The sequence below is a fragment of the Ornithodoros turicata genome, chromosome 5 (genome assembly GCF_037126465.1).
Source record: "Ornithodoros turicata isolate Travis chromosome 5, ASM3712646v1, whole genome shotgun sequence".
In the NCBI taxonomy this organism is placed as follows: domain Eukaryota; kingdom Metazoa; phylum Arthropoda; class Arachnida; order Ixodida; family Argasidae; genus Ornithodoros; species Ornithodoros turicata.
The window spans coordinates 6,066,123-6,083,684 of record NC_088205.1 but is presented as its reverse complement, the minus strand read 5'-3'; the positions used below and the strand labels follow the sequence as shown (position 1 = coordinate 6,083,684).

Here is a 17,562-nt window from a genome sequence, read left to right as displayed (position 1 = left end):
AGCCATTATTTAAATCCATCTATTTTTTAAATATCCCGAAACGAGCACGTACTTTGAGACATAAGTCGCCAAATTTTGCTATGCAAATGACGCGAAACCAGAGCTACGCACTTCTCGAGCGCAGAAACGACATCGCTTCGGCTTATCTGCACCGGAAAGCGGTTTATCTGACAAACAGATCAGCGTTTATTCTGATCAGCTTGATCGCTACCAAACGCGTGTCCTCGGACTCCCTTTCCCTCTTTTTACGCTCGGGAAGAGCGTGGTATCAGTTTCAGCTGACTTGCATAGCAAAATTTGGCGATTTATATCTCAAAGTAGGTGCTCGGATCGAAAACATCCAATTAATAAGTTAATGCATGAATTTTGTGTAATTAGTGATCCAGTGGTTACATGCTCTTTCCCACAGGACGTCCGTCTGGCCGCATAACCCACTTGTGAAAACCGCATCATAGCTTTATAAACATGAAGGATTAAACAAACACAAAGGATTTAAAAAAAAAAACAGGATGGTCAGGTAATATACAGGATGGTCATTTTTATCTGTTAGATTTTTGTATAAGAATCTTACGAGTGCAGCATAAAGGTCGATTTTTTTTTCGGTTGTTATAGTTTGCAGGCGGACATCCTCTTGATGCTAGTACGTAACTACAAGATGACTACTTACCTAAATTCCTTAATAAACTCTTTAATTAGGGGAGTCTGGGCAAAAGCGAGATGGCAGAATGGGAGACAATCCATGTTGGAAGCCATTTCATTGTTTGTTTTTTTAAATCCTGAAACGCGCACGTGCGTTGAAATATCCATCGCAGAGTTTTGATATGCAAACGAGCCGAAACCAAAACCGCGCCGGTGAGGAGCCCAGGAAGGACAGCGCTCATATTCCACGTCAGAGGGCCACGTGCTTTGGGGCGAGGGAGATGATTGGAGTAGGTGCTAATCTGCTAGCCAGATCAACCGCTTTGCGGCCCACATAAGTCTCCGTCAGCGAAGGTCATGCTCTCCCGAGGCGCGCCGTTTTGGTTTCGGTTCATTTGCATAGCGAAATTGGGCAGTGGATATTTCACGTCACGTGCTCGTTTCAGGATTTTGAGAAGATAGAGTGGCTTTCAACGAGGATTATCTCCGATTCTGCTATCTCGCATTCGCCCGAAATACCCTAATTAAATAGTTGATGAATTTTTAGGTAACTATAGTCATCTTGTTGTTACGTACTCTCTTCCAGAGGATGTCCGCCTGGCCGTGTAACTGAACAGCGAAAACAACATCTATGCTGCTCTCATAGCTTTTTATAAAAAAAAAATCTGCCACGGGTAAAAATGAACACCCTTGTGTATGCTATGTACAACAACAACAACGAGAACAACAAAGTAATGATGATGTAGTGGGATGAGACAGCACCCTATTCCATTGCTTGAGGGGGAGAAGATGGCGAGTGATGATGAAGATGAATGTTGAGAGTTCACGCAGGAGGCCCTGTTGCTGCTAAGAAGGAGATGAGGGCTATGCACGATGCAAGATACATAACACATACACAGATACATAACCATGTACCATGTAACCGGTGACAAAGGCACTTGTTCAGTTCCTGCGGATCTGTGGCCTTCTGGGTGAACTGTGATCAATTTCGTGGTTGTTTTTCTTTTTGTTTGTTTTCCTTCTTTGTTTGTTTGTTTTCCTCCTTTGTTAGTTTTTCATTTTGTTTTCTTTCTTTGCTGGGAATTGCAAGCCGCCGTAGCGCATGCTAATCTTTCCCTCCTTTTTTTTTCATAATAAACATACTCCACCCATGTACTCTCTTTGGCACCGTCCTGCACCCCAAACAGTGGGCTGTCACAGCCGCTCTGATCAGTTTCCTCAGAGCCTCAGCACTCATGAACTGCATGTGACGTTGTTATAGTGTCCCTTTTCTTCTTTCTTTCCTTTCCTTCTTTTTCTTTGTTTGCTTTTCCGGTTTTGTTTTTCTTTCTCCTTTTTCGTGGAATAGCAAGCCGTCTCTTTGCCTGGCTAACCTTTCCTTCCTTTTTTTTTCTTAATACAAATATCCCCCCATCTACTAAACAATATATAAAGAGGTAAAATGAGGTGAGATAAAACACAAAATGTCAGTCAAAACCGTCGAAAAAAAAAAAAAGAGTTTACCTCCGCGGCTACTCGTACCATTGTGAAAGGGGACAGGTTTCAATATGCGGTATCATATCAATTAGACGCTTGTGTGGGGTGCAAAAGGCAACGAAATGTTTCTTCACTTGAGTCACACAGAGAGAGAGAAAGAGAAAAGAAAGGAAAGCTATCGACCGGTATATAGCTGATCTTATTCACAATGGAAAAAGGCAACGTATTTCTTCTTCCCAATGCGTGTTCCTTGGACCCAGCGGAATTCTCTGTGGTGCATTGTACTCTGCCCGCGTCTCCGCACAGCCCATTATTAATCTCTAGAGAGCCATGCTGCACGCGTAATGTTTCTCGTAAGCGGTGGTACAGATTGTGCTCTTCACTCAGTCCTCCTGATCTGCTCCTCATTGAGCGGGTTCCATAGACTTCCATCGAGTACGTGGCCTCTCCTCTTTATGCTAAGTGGTTTTCTTTTTTCCCTCGCGTGTTCAGAGTTGTTGTTTTTTTTTTCGAAAAAAATGCCACGTTTTCTTCTTTGGATGTTACTGCATCGGGGAGACTCTATTTTCCGGGCATTTTGAGGGAATCAAAGAACTACTCCGTACTGTCAAAACACAACTTCGTCGCATAAACCCCGCCCTATCGTTCATGCTTTTTGAGAACGGGAAGTATATACACGCCTCTTTGGGACAATACTATGCAAAATGCAAAGTGTCCGAAAAAGGCGGACCCACCCCATGCATCCTCAACAAATAAGGGGAGAGAACAATGTCGTTCGGAACGATAGTTTCCTAACGAACGTGTGATGTGGTGAAGCTCAGTTTTAACAGTCTAGATTTCGTTTAAAACTGCTCCTGCTATGTGGAGCAACGGAACGGGGTTATCCTGTACGTAATCGTGTAGGGAAATCAAAATAGTAGTAATATGTCAAAAAATGTATTGCACTTATGCGTAAACAGTCCGTCACATGGGATTGGAAAGCAATAACTACTTCGTTGTGACGATGTTGACGTTGATTGGCGTGTTTAATCACCACAGATGGTTGGAAAAAAAAAAAAGCGCATGTATGCGATCTTTGGTATAGTAACAAAATTACAATCAACATGCAACTTTAATTAGTTTCTTTTTCAAGAACTATAGTCTAGGTAACGAGTTGCTTTTCTGGAAAAAATAAATTGTAACTAGTTAACATTGCTAGTGAAAGTAACTGCAACTGTAATTAAGTTACTCGGGTAATACCAATTTAGCCATGCATCCGTTTCGTCGTTGTATTCGGTATACAGCAATTAATGGAAGCTTACTGAGGATACTTGTTACTGAGGATACACGAAACAGTTACTTACTGTGACGTCATTGGGGTTGCACAGTACAAGCCCTTGATAGTTACGTTGCTTTGGCCTTCGGTTTCTTTTCTTCGGTGGCTTTCTTTAACGGTAACTGTGTAGTAAAGTTGATTTCCCTTGATGACTACAGCCGTAACACAATCACTATTTTGCCAAGTTCGCTATAACTGCAACTTAGATAGAATGGCGTAGATGCGGGCTAGCTGGTGGATCATGATGGACAAACCTGAGCGATGGGCAAGACACGTAAACAACACAACACGAAGGCTCAAAACCAGCAACACTTCTAGTCAATAATAACTTAGAAAGAAAACTAAGTAAATTACCCGTGATTAGTCTTTGGCTGCTGTAATAGTTGAGGTTGAAGGATAGCGCTGTGCCTTAGCTGTATTCTTTTTCCTTCCTTTTCTTTTTTGATTCCCTTTTTGTTTTTTCTTTCTCCTTCCTTTTCTTTTTCGTTTTCCCCTTCCCCCTTTTTCCTTTTTTTCGGAATAGCAAGCCGGCTCTTTGCCTGGCTAACCTTTCCTTTCTTTTTTTTCTTAATAAACATATCCCCCCCCCCCCTGTATTCGGTTGATTCGAGTTCCTCGAAGTTCGGTTCCGATGTGAAAATTCAGTTCGTGTTTGTTTCTGCGCTTTATTCAATGATGTTCTCTCCCGTTCCACGGATATTTGAGTCTGACGCTGTGCATGTGACAGCAATGATTTCGACTTGAGCCGCATTTTTTTGCTATAGAGCTAGCGGAGGATTTCAAGTTAGTGTTAACGAGGCAACGAAGTCAAATGTAAAGCAGTCATATAAGCAGAGACGTAGCGAGGCGGGTTTGCGCCCACCGGCCTCGGTGGCTCAGTTGGTAGCGTGTTCGAACCCGGCCGAGGACGCCAGCAACTTGGTGGCAGGGTACAAGTTGCTTAGGCACGCCGTCTTCCGCGAGGGACGTTAAATACGGGGTGCCGTGTGATGAGCTTTCATCGCACGTTAAAGAACCCTCAGGTGGGCAAAAGCAATCCACAGACCGACCGCTGTGGCGTCGCTCATGATCTCAGTTGTCTCGCGACGTAAACACCAAATTATTATTATTAGTTTGCGCCCGGGACGGGGCCTTTCTCACTGCCGTTTGAAACCTTGTAAACAAAGAAAGGAAAACGTCTAATTGCACTGCCTAGACCGTAAACTCAAGTTCCCTTCATTCCTACTTTATACCGTCCAACCAACCTGACAGGGATTGCCGTTCGGCGCCCAGGGCAGCTGCCCCTCTTGCACCCCCGTCACTGCTGCTCTGCATATAAGTAGGGTTCCGCGTTTCCGGTTTTAACCGAAAAACACCGAATACAGAGGGACATTCCAGGAACGATGACAGAGATAAATTGCTGCATATGCCCAGCAAGGTCAGATCAGAAAACCATACAGAAGTACGATGGTCGAAGAGCTCTAAACAGAACTCTGACCCGTCGTCGCCTTCACTCTCACCATAATTCATCCTCTCATATTAACCACTGTGAAGTGGGGTAGGGTCCTGTGGCTACCACGGGGAAACATCCCATGTCATCATCACTTCGTCATTTATTGTCGTTGTTGTTGTTGTGAAAAATGTCCGTTTACTTTTTAGTTAGCCGTAAAATGCCACCGCAGCGAACAACGCCATGTTGAATGAACGTCGTACGGAAATTACACTGATTTCTATTCGCCGATAACTGCCGGGTAAACCATGTACACTTCAGGAAAATCATCGGAAAACGCCGATTTCGTGAAAATCAATAAACACCGAAAAACATACGCCGTATTCGCTCAAAATAAAAACCGAAAACACGGGTCCCTACTGACATAAGCCAATTCATGGGTGCCCACAGCCTTCCTTGTTCGCGTGGACTGTGGGTGTTCAAGATAATTGGTTGTCCGAGTATTTGGGGAATAATACGTAAAAGCAAGCATATGAACATCGTAAAAGAGCCTAATGTGGACCTGTAATAGCTTCTGTTCTTTTGTCCTTTACCCTTTTGACGTACTTTGCCGGAGATTGCACCAATGTAAATTTTGCGTTCTATTGATTGATTGATATATTGAGATATCAGGTCGGCGAGCCCTTTCATCATCATCATCATCACCACCACCACCACCGGGTCAGGCTATTTCAGAGCTCCAGAACTCGTGAATAGAAAAGAAAGTAGAAAAACCAACCTCGAGATGACCAAGAGGCAAAACAAGGAAAAAGTAAAAACAACCTCAAGATGACGAAGAGGCATTAAAAAAAGAAAACAAAAAACCGTGAGGGTTCACCTGATGTATGAGTCCAGTACTGAATGAAATGAATGCGTTCTATTCCTCAATTATTGGATTGGATATGAAAGAATAATATGGAGAGGTTAGTCCCGATCTCAATTATTATTCTACTGCTTTCTTACACTCAATTTACCGACACAAATTAGTCAAAGAAAAAGTCACACGCTTAGACCGGCTCTTAATTCTAATTATCGGGAGCAGTGAGCAACACAAGTTGTCAAACTTCTTCAGCCTTCGTATGTTCTGCCGAACACAGCAACAGTACAAACACAATTTTTGTCAGCAATAAATGAATAGCATCAAATCACCTTCCTCCGCGGTCATCGGACGCTCAAATTTCGATTTGATTGGGTTTGCTGAAATGAAAAAAGAAAAAAAAAAAGATAAGACGATCTTCTTTTCTTTTTTTTTATTTCGAATAAAGTGTCTTTTAGATTTATATTTCCTATTGTCTACTAAATGTGGAGAAAAGGAATTTTCAAAGAACGTCTATAGACGTCCTTTGGAAGAGTGGTTTGGACATATGGGAAAAAAAAAGGTGTCTAAACCCCCTGTGTTTAGACATTATTTGTACAATTGTCTATAAAAAGGCAACGTAAAAAAGAAAAGCAAAAGTGGCAACAAAAAAAAAATGTCCAAACAGCGTCAATAGACAGGCCAAATTTATTTTCACAAGGGAAAGCTTTCGCGAAAATTGGCGGTGTGATAATAACCGCAACGAATAATGCGTGTGTACTTCTCTACATTGTACGCAGTTAAATGTTGTCCCTATCCTATAAGAAAAGCCGCTCTTACGTTTTACGCAAATTACTATCACTTTTTAGTCCTTTAACTCGAACGAAACCAAGAAAAACGTCGTTGTCCCCAAAAGCGAATCACTTGTCTCTCGCTCGAAGCTTACATCTAAACCCAGTCTGGCCCAGTATTTGCTTTTAATGCTGGCGTGCATATAGGCCTGCCATCGTAACAGGGCCAATTCAGAAAACTTGATACAGCCCACTCCTATACTTAGATGCAAACGAGTTTCGCATTCATTGAATCTTAAGATGCTCCAGTTGGACAGATCATTTTGAATTTTTACGACAGGGATTTTCTTTTGTCAGAAGGGAAACTTTGGAGATTACTTTTGTGGACAGTGCTTCGGCGCCACAAATGGGACGAGTCCTACATTTTTCTCTCTCTCTCTCTGTCGGGCTTCGGTTGGGGCAGAAACGATGCCATTTATGGATCTCTCGAAAGGGCGGATATATAAAAAGACGAAGGTTGTGCTTTGTGCTTGTGCCGCATTAAAATATCAACGTTTAACGTTAATTAATAAAATGTAACGTACAGAATACAACAGGGCACATACAACACTTATCTCTCGAGTGCAAATAATATAAAATAATAATAATAAAATTATAAAATGTACTGAGGCGCTCGAAATTGTAGTGGAGGTATGTCGTCACAGTTGTTCAAGACCACTCTTCAAGGAATGATCTACCTTGTATAACGTAAAATGAGGTGAAAGAGAAACTACAATGCTAGCTAACGAAAGCACAATAGTTAACCTTCATTAAATTAAGTCACAGAAACTGGTATGCCTCAAGAATGTTAGCCGATACATTATAAATATGCTGCAATAAGACCTTTCACATTAGAGATACCGAAACTTTCTTTTTGGCACGCTGCGAATGCAAAGTTCTGTTCCACTATTCCACTACAGTGATTATAAGAAGAAAAATCTTTTGTTAGCTCATATGCTTCTTGTTTCCTTTTGTTTTCGTTTTGGCTTTACTTTTTTCTTAGTGGCAGTTGGTCATATTCGTGTAGGAGGAGACGTGTATCTGTAGAGCGCTGCTTTACTTGATTGATTGATTTTTAAAAGAAAAAAAAATGGAGATGTTAGTCTCGAGCCACTCGGGACTGGCTACTCTAGGACGCGTTATTAAGAAAGAGAAAGAAAGGGAAAGAAAAGGAAATTACACAAAACTCGACGCTTTACTTCTCCGCGAACACCTCATTCATTCCGTGTATTGCGATCTTACAGTATACACAGAAAACAATTCGTTACATACAGTGATGGGCAGTACTTGAAGTACTCGTAGTACTTAAAGTCTATTTACTTTATTTCAGGCAACTCTGCTGAATAATTCCGTCTACTTTATTTAAAGTATATTTTGCTGTAGTTTCCATTGAAGTACTTGAAGGTACCCTCTCTGCTAGCTCACCGCACGACAGCCGGCGCCGCATCCTGTCCGCCACCTCGGTGTTCATTCTGGTGTTCACAGCACTGCGCTTCGGCCTATTTCACACAGTTCGCAGCCCTACCGGAGCCGATAAGTTGGCACGCCCCAACGTGCTCTTTCGCGTTGCTTGCTCGTGCATATTGCGTCCGTGCGTAGTTTGTCTGAGAGGTTGCATTTCAACTTACGTATATATGTCCTTATTAGTCTCCGTAAAGAGCTAAAAGGCGTGGGATGAAAACAGCTAGTCGTATTTGAGGGTACTTAAGTACCTCAAGTACATTTCTTACTACTTTATACTTTACTATGCGCCAGCTCCCGTGGCACAGTGGTTAAGATGACCGCCTTTCACGCCGAGACTGGGAGGGGACACGGGTTCGAATCCTGTCACCGGCTGTGTTGTCTGTGGTTTTCCCTGGGCTTTCCGAAGACTTCCCAGACGAATGTCGGCACAGTTCCTTCTGACGTTTGCCCCTGTCCCCCACTCCTTCCTGCTGTCCTCTCTCCATCTGTACACGTCTGTACGCCGCTCATAGCCACAGTTGCTTCGCGGCGCTAACATGAAATAAAAAAAAACAAAAAAAAAACTCGTTACTGCATTTGAAGTACGCACCATCAGTGATTACCGGGCACCTGACTTACGCGTATAACTGCCGCTGTCGCTCATATCCTACTTCCATATAGCGACGCAACAAACACAAACTGCGAAGAGTGCGGCGTCTCACTTCTGGCACAACGCGTTTCGGGACAAACGAATAAAATACAATTCCCGGGACGCGCAACGGCCAGCTGGAGGCGAATCTGCTTGCACATGCGCACTTCAGGAAAACTTGCGTGTGCGTTACTCGACTTACGTTTACACCTGTTCGCCTCGCGTTTTTTTTAGGCACTTCCCGTAGGGACTACATATTGTTTAGATCTCGTTTAGTCTGTCCTGTGTTGTGCGGTTCCTGGGCCTATATAGGATACGTAGTGTTTGTACCGGATTTAAAGGGGGCGCCCTCACGCTCCACGATGTAGAGCTGATTCAGGTATGTTGGTGAGATATCCGTTTCAGTATAGCGTGAGGTAGATTTCATGTTCGTAACATTGGGACGGTGCCATACATTGACGCGTGTTAATTGAACAACACCTTCGAGGAAAATTCTAGAATGGAATTTACTCTGCTGTTGAAATGTTGTTGCTTTGTGGTTTTCCCGCATTACTCGTCGCACACTTCTCAATAAGTAGGTACTTTCTGAAATACGCATGACGAATGCGAAACGAATAGCCTTAGCACTATTTTCTTTTAAAATAACGTACCCTCTGCAGGGCTCCGAATTTAAGGAATTGTTCACGTGTACAGACAAGAAGTAATACGATTAATGTGCAAAACGCAATCCTGCATGATTACGACCGACCACAATATGTAGCTCGGGCAGTGAGCACGAAGGCAAGTATATGCTAGCGTGGTCACTACATATTCCGCTGTACGCAAAGAACGATGTGTTGTATAATGTCAGCTCGTAGCGGTGCAGTCTCTATTCGCAAACAAATAAATATCCTTTTTCTAAAATGACAAATACGCTTCATTCGATTTCCAAGTAAACTGGAAATAAGGGATCACGTAGGGGACCTTTCTCTTTCTGCTCTCCCATGTTTTTGTCTCTTGCATAGCAGTTGGAATGCTAAAAGAGGCCGCTCCATATGCGATATATTTTAACGTTCCGCTCAGACACAGTAAAATATGACCTATTCTTGCCTTCATATAGGAACTCGGTACACGTAAACAACCCGCTTTTCAGACTGATACTGGTATATCATAAATGTGTGCCTCCCCCCTCTTTTGTAAAGTCAGAATTGCGTATTTCTTCGGAAGCGGAAATTTGGAAGAGAAATGTTTGGAAGGCTTCTACTGGATTCTTTTTGGCTTCTTTCTTTTTTTAAGGGGATGGCTTTTCTGGCTGTGCCTGTGACATTTCAAAATGGATCGCGATGTTCGGGTGTCTAATTTTATTATCCCTCGCTCGACATTCGTGAACATAGCGTAGCAGCACGATAATTAGAAATTCAAACGGGAGAGACGAACATTTTTGTTCGTCAGGTCGCGATCCCCGAATCACTGTGTCTTTCGCGAGCGATACTGCTTTCGATGGTGAGTTGCAGGTTTTATGGCCAGCTGAGGCTGTAGTGCCAAAAAGTGGTAGAGAGCGAATGAATTGTCCAGGTTAAAACGGAGTGATAAATAAAAGGTATGTGTGGGATTAAAACCTACACAAAATTTATAAAAACAACATGCAGTCAACCCTCGATTTATAAAACCTACAAACTTTGTAAAACCAACATGCAGTCAACCCTCGATTTATAAAACCTACACCAACTTTGTAAAAACCACATGCAGTCAACCCTCGATTTATAAAACCTACACCAACTTTGTAAAACCAACATGCAGTCAACCCTCGATTTATAAAACCTACACAAATTTTGTAAAACCAACATGCAGTCAACCCTCGATTTATAAAACCTACACCAACTTTGTAAAACCAACATGCAGTCAACCGTCGATTTATAAAACCTACACCAACTTTGTAAAAACCACATGGAGTCAACCCTCGATTTATAAAACCTACACCAACTTTGTAAAAACCACATGAAGTCAACCCTCGATTTATAAAACCTACACCAACTTTGTAAAAACCACATGCAGTCAACCCTCGATTTATAAAACCTACACCAACTTTGTAAAAACCACATGGAGTCAACCCTCGATTTATAAAACCTACACAAACTTTGTATAAACTAACATACAGTCAACCCTCGATTTATAAAACCTACACAAACTTTGTATAAACTAACATGCAGTCAACCCTCGATTTATAAAACCTACACAAACTTTGTATAAACTAACATGCAGTCAACGCTCCATTTATAAAACCTACACAAACTTTGTAAAAACCACATGCAGTCAACCCTCGATTTATAAAACCTACACCAACTTTGTAAAAACCACATGAAGTCAACCCTCGATTTATAAAACCTACACAAACTTTGTATAAACTAACATACAGTCAACCCTCGATTTATAAAACCTACACAAACTTTGTATAAACCAACATGCAGTCAACCCTCGATTTATAAAACCTACACCAACTTTGTAAAACCAACATGCAGTCAACCCTCGATCTATAAAACCTACACCAACTTTGTAAAAACCACATGCAGTCAACCCTCGATTTATAAAACCTACACAAACTTTGTAAAACCAACATGCAGTCAACCCTCGATTTATAAAACCTACACCAACTTTGTAAAACCAACATGCAGTCAACCGTCGATTTATAAAACCTACACCAACTTTGTAAAAACCACATGGAGTCAACCCTCGATTTATAAAACCTACACCAACTTTGTAAAACCATCATGCAGTCAACCCTCGATTTATGAAACCTACACAAACTTTGTATAAACTAACATGCAGTCAACCCTCGATTTATAAAACTACACCAACTTTGTATAAACCACATGCAGTCAACCCTCGATTTATAAAACCTACACCAACTTTGTAAAACCAACATGCAGTCAACCCTCGATTTATAAAACCTACAAACTTTGTATAAACTAACATGCAGTCAACCCTCGATTTATAAAACCTACACCAACTTTGTAAAAACCACATGCAGTCAACCCTCGATTTATAAAACCTACACCAACTTTGTAAAACCAACATGCAGTCAACCCTCGATTTATAAAACCTACACAAACTCTGTATAAAGTAACATGCAGTCAACCCTCGATTTATAAAACCTACACCAACTTTGTAAAAACCACATGCAGTCAACCCTCGATTTATAAAACCTACACAAACTTTGTAAAAACCACATGCAGTCAACCCTCGATTTATAAAACCTACAGCAACTTTGTAAAACCAACATGCAGTCAACCCTCGATTTATAAAACCTACACAAACTTTGTAAAAACCACATGCAGTCAACCCTCAATTTATAAAACCTACACAAACTTTGTAAAACCAACATGCAGTCAACCCTCGATTTATAAAACCTACACCAACTTTGTAAAAACCACATGCAGTCAACCCTCGATTTATAAAATCTACACCAACTTTGTAAAAACCACATGCAGTCAACCCTCGATTTATAAAACCTACACCAACTTTGTAAAACCAACATGCAGTCAACCCTCGATTTATAAAACCTACACAAACTTTGTAAAAACCACATGCAGTCAACCCTCGATTTATAAAACCTGCACCAACTTTGTAAAAACCACATGCAGTCAATCCTCGATTTATAAAACCTACACAAACTTTGTAAAAACCACATGCAGTCAACCCTCGATTTATAAAACCTACACAAACTTTGTATAAACTAACATGCAGTCAACCCTCGATTTATAAAACCTACACCAACTTTGTAAAAACAACATCCAGTCAACCCTCGATTTATAAAACCTACACAAATTTTGTAAAACCAACATGCAGTCAACCCTCGATTTATAAAACCTACACCAACTTTGTAAAAACCACATGCAGTCAACCCTCGATTTATAAAACCTACACCAACTTTGTAAAACCACATGCAGTCAACCCTCGATTTATAAAACCTACACCAACTTTATAAAAACCACACGCAGTCAACCCTCGATTTATAAAACCTACACAAACTTTGTAAAAACCACATGCAGTCAACCCTCGGTTTATAAAACCTACACAAAATTTAGAAAAACAACATGCAGTCAACCCTCGATTTATAAAACCTACAAACTTTGTAAAACCAACATGCAGTCAACCCTCGATTTATGAACGGTTAGCGTTCCTGGGAAAATCATTCCTAAATAGTTTGAATGAGGAAGCGGAAGTATCTTGTCCCAGAGGGCACCGTTCATAAAGCGACCGGGAATTCGGAAATCGAGGGTTCATAAATCGATAGTTGACTGTAAATTCTCTAAGTAACAGTTATAAAATGGCATAAGGGGCTCCCACAATGACGCGATCAGTCGTTTTCAAGACGTAACACATGCTCTACAATCCCGAGCGAGGATGGTAGCAATGTGGAGGCGAGGAGGTAAGCGCCGTTGCAGCTCCGTGTGCCAGGGAAGTCGTAACTATGCGCAGTCCCTCTCACGTGCACGTGTCGCCACCACGACCTACTAGATTGTAACGACCGTGTCATAGGCACCCCTTCTCAGCGCCGCATTCATGGAAGGTAGCGGTGGCGCTTCTCATCATCCCAGTTATTGCGCTCCTCAACTTCTACAATACTTTGTACTTCAGCTTACCTTAGTATTTTTGTACAAGCGGTGGATGTCCTACGAGAGTTGCTTCTTTCTAAAGGTGATTATCATCATCATCATTCTACGCGTTGTCATAGGAGCTGTTGCTGTCGTCTGCTACGGTAGTCGTAGTGGTGGTGATGGCGATAGGGCTTGCCGTTGTCGGCCTCACGTATTACGGTAGTCGTATGTTCGCTTCTGCGCGTTCAGAATTCAAATTTCCATTGTCCAATCATGATGTAGATCTCGCGGGCCGATGAGTAGCGGATCCTGCGGACGGACTCCTCATAGGGGCTGCTGATTATGACATGGTCGTTATAATCTAGTAGGTCGTGGTCGCCACACAAACGTGGACTAACGCACCTAGATAAAGAAGGTATGCTGGTAATGCCTCCTCTCACTCTTTCGCACGTGACATATAACGTCACGTGTCAATTGCCGCAGACGATTACAAAGACAGGCTATCTACCGTGCTATCAATGGCTGACCATGCGGCTCATGGCGGCTACGACAGCCGAAGCGCGGTCGCGATTGGCGGGACTCTTAATTACTACGAAACACCCAATGTCATCGTTATCAGCTGCTTGTTGTTGTTGCGCGAAACAGCTCAATCACTCAACAATGACTCAATCACTCGGCTGTGCAGTCCAGGCGCGTTTTCTCTGAGTGTTCCTCTAACGCGGTAAGGCAAATGCTGGCACAGTTTTCTGTGAAGTCGGCCAAGGACGCGCGACCTCACCCGAGCAACATGCGGTTACACCGAAGCTTTTTCTTTTTTCACCACAGTGAAAAAAAAAAAAAAAAAAGAAAGCTGCGCGGCCTATTTCTACCGAGCAATCTGCCAGAGGGTGTAAGAATGACATTCTCATTTTTCTTATATATTACAAAGTAGGGTCACTGGAGTTGCGAGTGACTTCCACATTTCTTTCTTTTTCTTATCACCATCATACTTCTACTCTCTAAGCCATGAAAAACGGTGAAGAAATTAAGAAAGCTTTGAAGGTGCTGTCCGGAGAAGAAAAAAAAAACGCAGATGAACTGAAGGTGCGATCGGAACTGTAGGTGCCTGAAATACGTGTAACCGGAATATTTCGTTTTCAAACATTAGAAAATGAATTTAATCGGATTATGAAGCCAGCTGCGCGCTCCAGCAGCGCGGCATCGGATTGCATCCAGCCCGGCGACGCCGTCAGCTCAGCGCTTTGGAATCGCGCCTGCAATACCAACGATGTCACCGGAAGAGGCGTAGCGGGAAAGGGCCGTTTCAACCGGAAGCTGGCAGTTGGTTTCGAATTCGATGTTTTTGATGAAAATAAAAACACGAACGAATTTTGCGAAGCTTTTTTGGTATCTTCTTCTTGGAAGGCACCTCCAAGTGGATATCACATTAACTTCATAATTCCAGATTCCTTGCAGCGTACACTGTATGTAAAAAAAAGAAAAAAAAAACACAAAGTAAATTGGGGGAAAATTACAGCTTCTGTTCCCTTGGTGCAACAACAACTTTATTGCGAGATGATGAATGGGGAGTTTCATCGCCAATTCATATCCAATTTGAGTTACGTGAGCCTAAAATTTACTCTCAAGCACTGCAAACAGTCCCTAAACGTCACATAAACTTCGGATAATACGTCGCGTAAACATAGTCTCGAAAGGGACTAATGGTTCTTGGCAGTGCAAAAGGACTAAAATTACTCAATTGCTTTCTCAGATCAGAGTGTACATCTTAAACGGGAGAGCAATGACAAAGTGGTGCGAAAAGTGCTTTTGAAAACAAACAAGGTAAAAAAAGAAACGTCTATGTGTAAACATTAATGTGGAACAGTATGTAAACACGTGGCAATGTGAAATTCCTTCTTGTTTTAAGTTTTCGTGGTCAGCATTTCTTGCCATGGTTGGTTAGTTTGTATTCCATCTTTTGCTCTGTCGTACACATAATCTGACTTTTTTTTTTTAACTCGGAATTCGACCACCATTTTTGCGTCCTGATTGCCAGCCCGCGCGTTGCTGAAGCCATCTAACTTACTTCTTTTTTGTCAGTGTCTTTTCCGTCCAATTCATTTGAAGAGTCCTCGTTGTGGCCAATACCCATTGCGTCAGCTTTCTTCGATTTTCTATAAAAAGGAGACAAAGACAAAGAAGGCGAGATCCGTCGATGCGAATACATACCGAAGCACGGTCCAGCTAGTAAATAATGAGAATGGCCGGGCATCTCGTAAAATAAAACGCGCGTTGCCAATAAAAGCTAGTAAAAGCGTGACAACGTTTGTAGAATAATTATTACGAAGAGCCGTTTACGCCCAAGCCTTTATTGAAGCCGTGTACGCTAACAGGGCTGCTAAAGATTTGCCCTTCTCCGTTTTTCTTTCCCGTGACATGAAAAACGTGCTCCAGCGTGCTCTGCATGCCACAGCGTGTCGCACAGATTAAGGAATTTGTTCTTAAAGGGCACTTGCTCTTTCGTCATGCCTGCCGACATTATAATGGGGGAGTAAAAAGAAAAAAACACGGGGGGACATCCATGTAATAATAGGAGAGCTTCATAAGGAAGCAGAACACAGATGAATGTGATGTAATGAATTAATTGTATGTGAGTGGAATCGACGTGAACTATGGGACAATTCAGATTTCTAGTTGATCGTAACCAAATGAATAAGTTCGGATAATTCTTGCTGGGGAACAATGATGGAATGGTTGCTTGAAGCGCCAAAGGATGATCACCTCTATCTTAATGTTAACGAGGATGAAATAACGTGTAGTTGAGCAAAATATTCGAATTGGTTAATTGCATTCGTTTTAGAGTCACAGATACAAATAGAAAGCACTCGCAAAGGTTAGAGATAGGCGTATTTATGAAAAAAAAAAAAGCTAGTACAGAAGAGGCTATACTGATGTTAGCTATGCAGCGATTTTGGTTGGGGTAATATAGAGGTCTGTAAAATAGGAAAAATGCAGCGAAACAAGAACTATTTGTCAGGAATTTCATGATGTCTTGTACTCGTACTTAGCCTGCTAAGCTGCAATGGTAAAACACTTTGTGTAGACAGTGAGTTAACATGCCACGTTCCAAGTGGCCTTAATCTTGCTTTCTAACATAAACGTGAAGGATACGACACAGACGGATAGTGGTCTCTGTCGCATTGTCCGTGTCTGTGTTGCGCCGAGCATTTCCATGAATCCTTGTTGCTGGACGAACTGAATTTCTGATATGATTCTTTTACTCAATTTCAGGAAAAAACAAGACGAGGTAAAGCTCCTAGAGACGGCCATTGGAAAACGGAACGAGGAACAGCGCAAGTTGGGAGCCGAACTGGAGGCGACCTGCCAGATTTGCCTCAAGACCAAATTCGCCGACGGCATCGGTCACATCTGCAACTACTGCAACGTCCGCTGCTGTGCCAGATGCGGCGGAAAGGTGACCTTACGCTCAAACAAGGTCATTTGGGTCTGCATCCTGTGCAGGAAGAAACAGGAGCTGCTCATCAAGACGGGGCAGTGGATTCACGGGTCCCAACTCTTACCGCCCGACGGCAACAGACCCAGGCTGGAACGTGCCCACTCAGCCGAGAAAGACAACTACTCCTCGCAAGGAGGTGGCCCAAACCTTCCACCCCTTGTTCGAGGAGGTTCTCTTCAGCGCATGGGAAGCCTACAAGGAAGAGAACTCCGGCGGCAGTACTCTCAGGAACCTCAGTTGTACCAGGACCGAAGGCGAAGATCCGTGTCTGACCAACAAGAAGAGCTGGGATCTCGCGTGTCCCAGCAGTCACAGTCGTCGGCAGTGTCTCACCATCGGTCCAGGGAGCCTTCCCCGTCGCGGCTCGATGACAGGCGGTGGAGTGGTGGTGGGACGACGAAAGTTCATCATCTGGATCCGGGGGACGGTAGTCGTAGCAGGGGAGGGAGTGGACGACGGAAAGTGGAGTCGGTGGTGAGGAACGACTCACTGAGTTCGGACCAGTCTGAGTGCGTGCGGCCTCCTCCGCCCAAGCCGCATCGGCACAAGAGGGGCAAGAAGCTTCGCCAGAGGTCACTCAGTTCGTCTGACGATGAGATTCGGTCCACGCCTGACTGCTCCAGTTGTGAGGAACAGGAGATTGAGAGCGAAAGCGTCAGCGAGAAAGGTCAGGTCATGCCTCTTCTTTCAGTCATGCTTCACGCCACATCAAAGAAAAATGTCTCATGCTCTAACTTTCAGTGAATACTTTTAACGTTTTGCTGTTGACACTCTTTTTTTTTTTTTTTGCATTGGCCTGGGAATTGATATAGGTGCTTAAGAACGCCAGTAATGTTACAGGCTCTGTCGTATGCAACGTACAAGGACAACTTG

The 17,562-nt window shown here is 42.7% G+C and overlaps 1 protein-coding gene across 7 annotated transcripts in view; it reads left to right on the top strand.

The window, feature by feature from the left end:
- Positions 1–17,562, top strand: part of LOC135393825 (regulating synaptic membrane exocytosis protein 2-like) — an 80,999-nt gene that overhangs the window by 24,071 nt on the left and 39,366 nt on the right. For all 7 annotated transcript variants that reach the window (XM_064624113.1, XM_064624112.1, XM_064624111.1 and 4 more), the window contains exon 2: positions 16,464–17,356. In XM_064624113.1, coding sequence (XP_064480183.1) covers positions 16,464–17,356 — 893 coding nt within the window. The remainder of the gene's footprint in view (positions 1–16,463; positions 17,357–17,562) is intronic.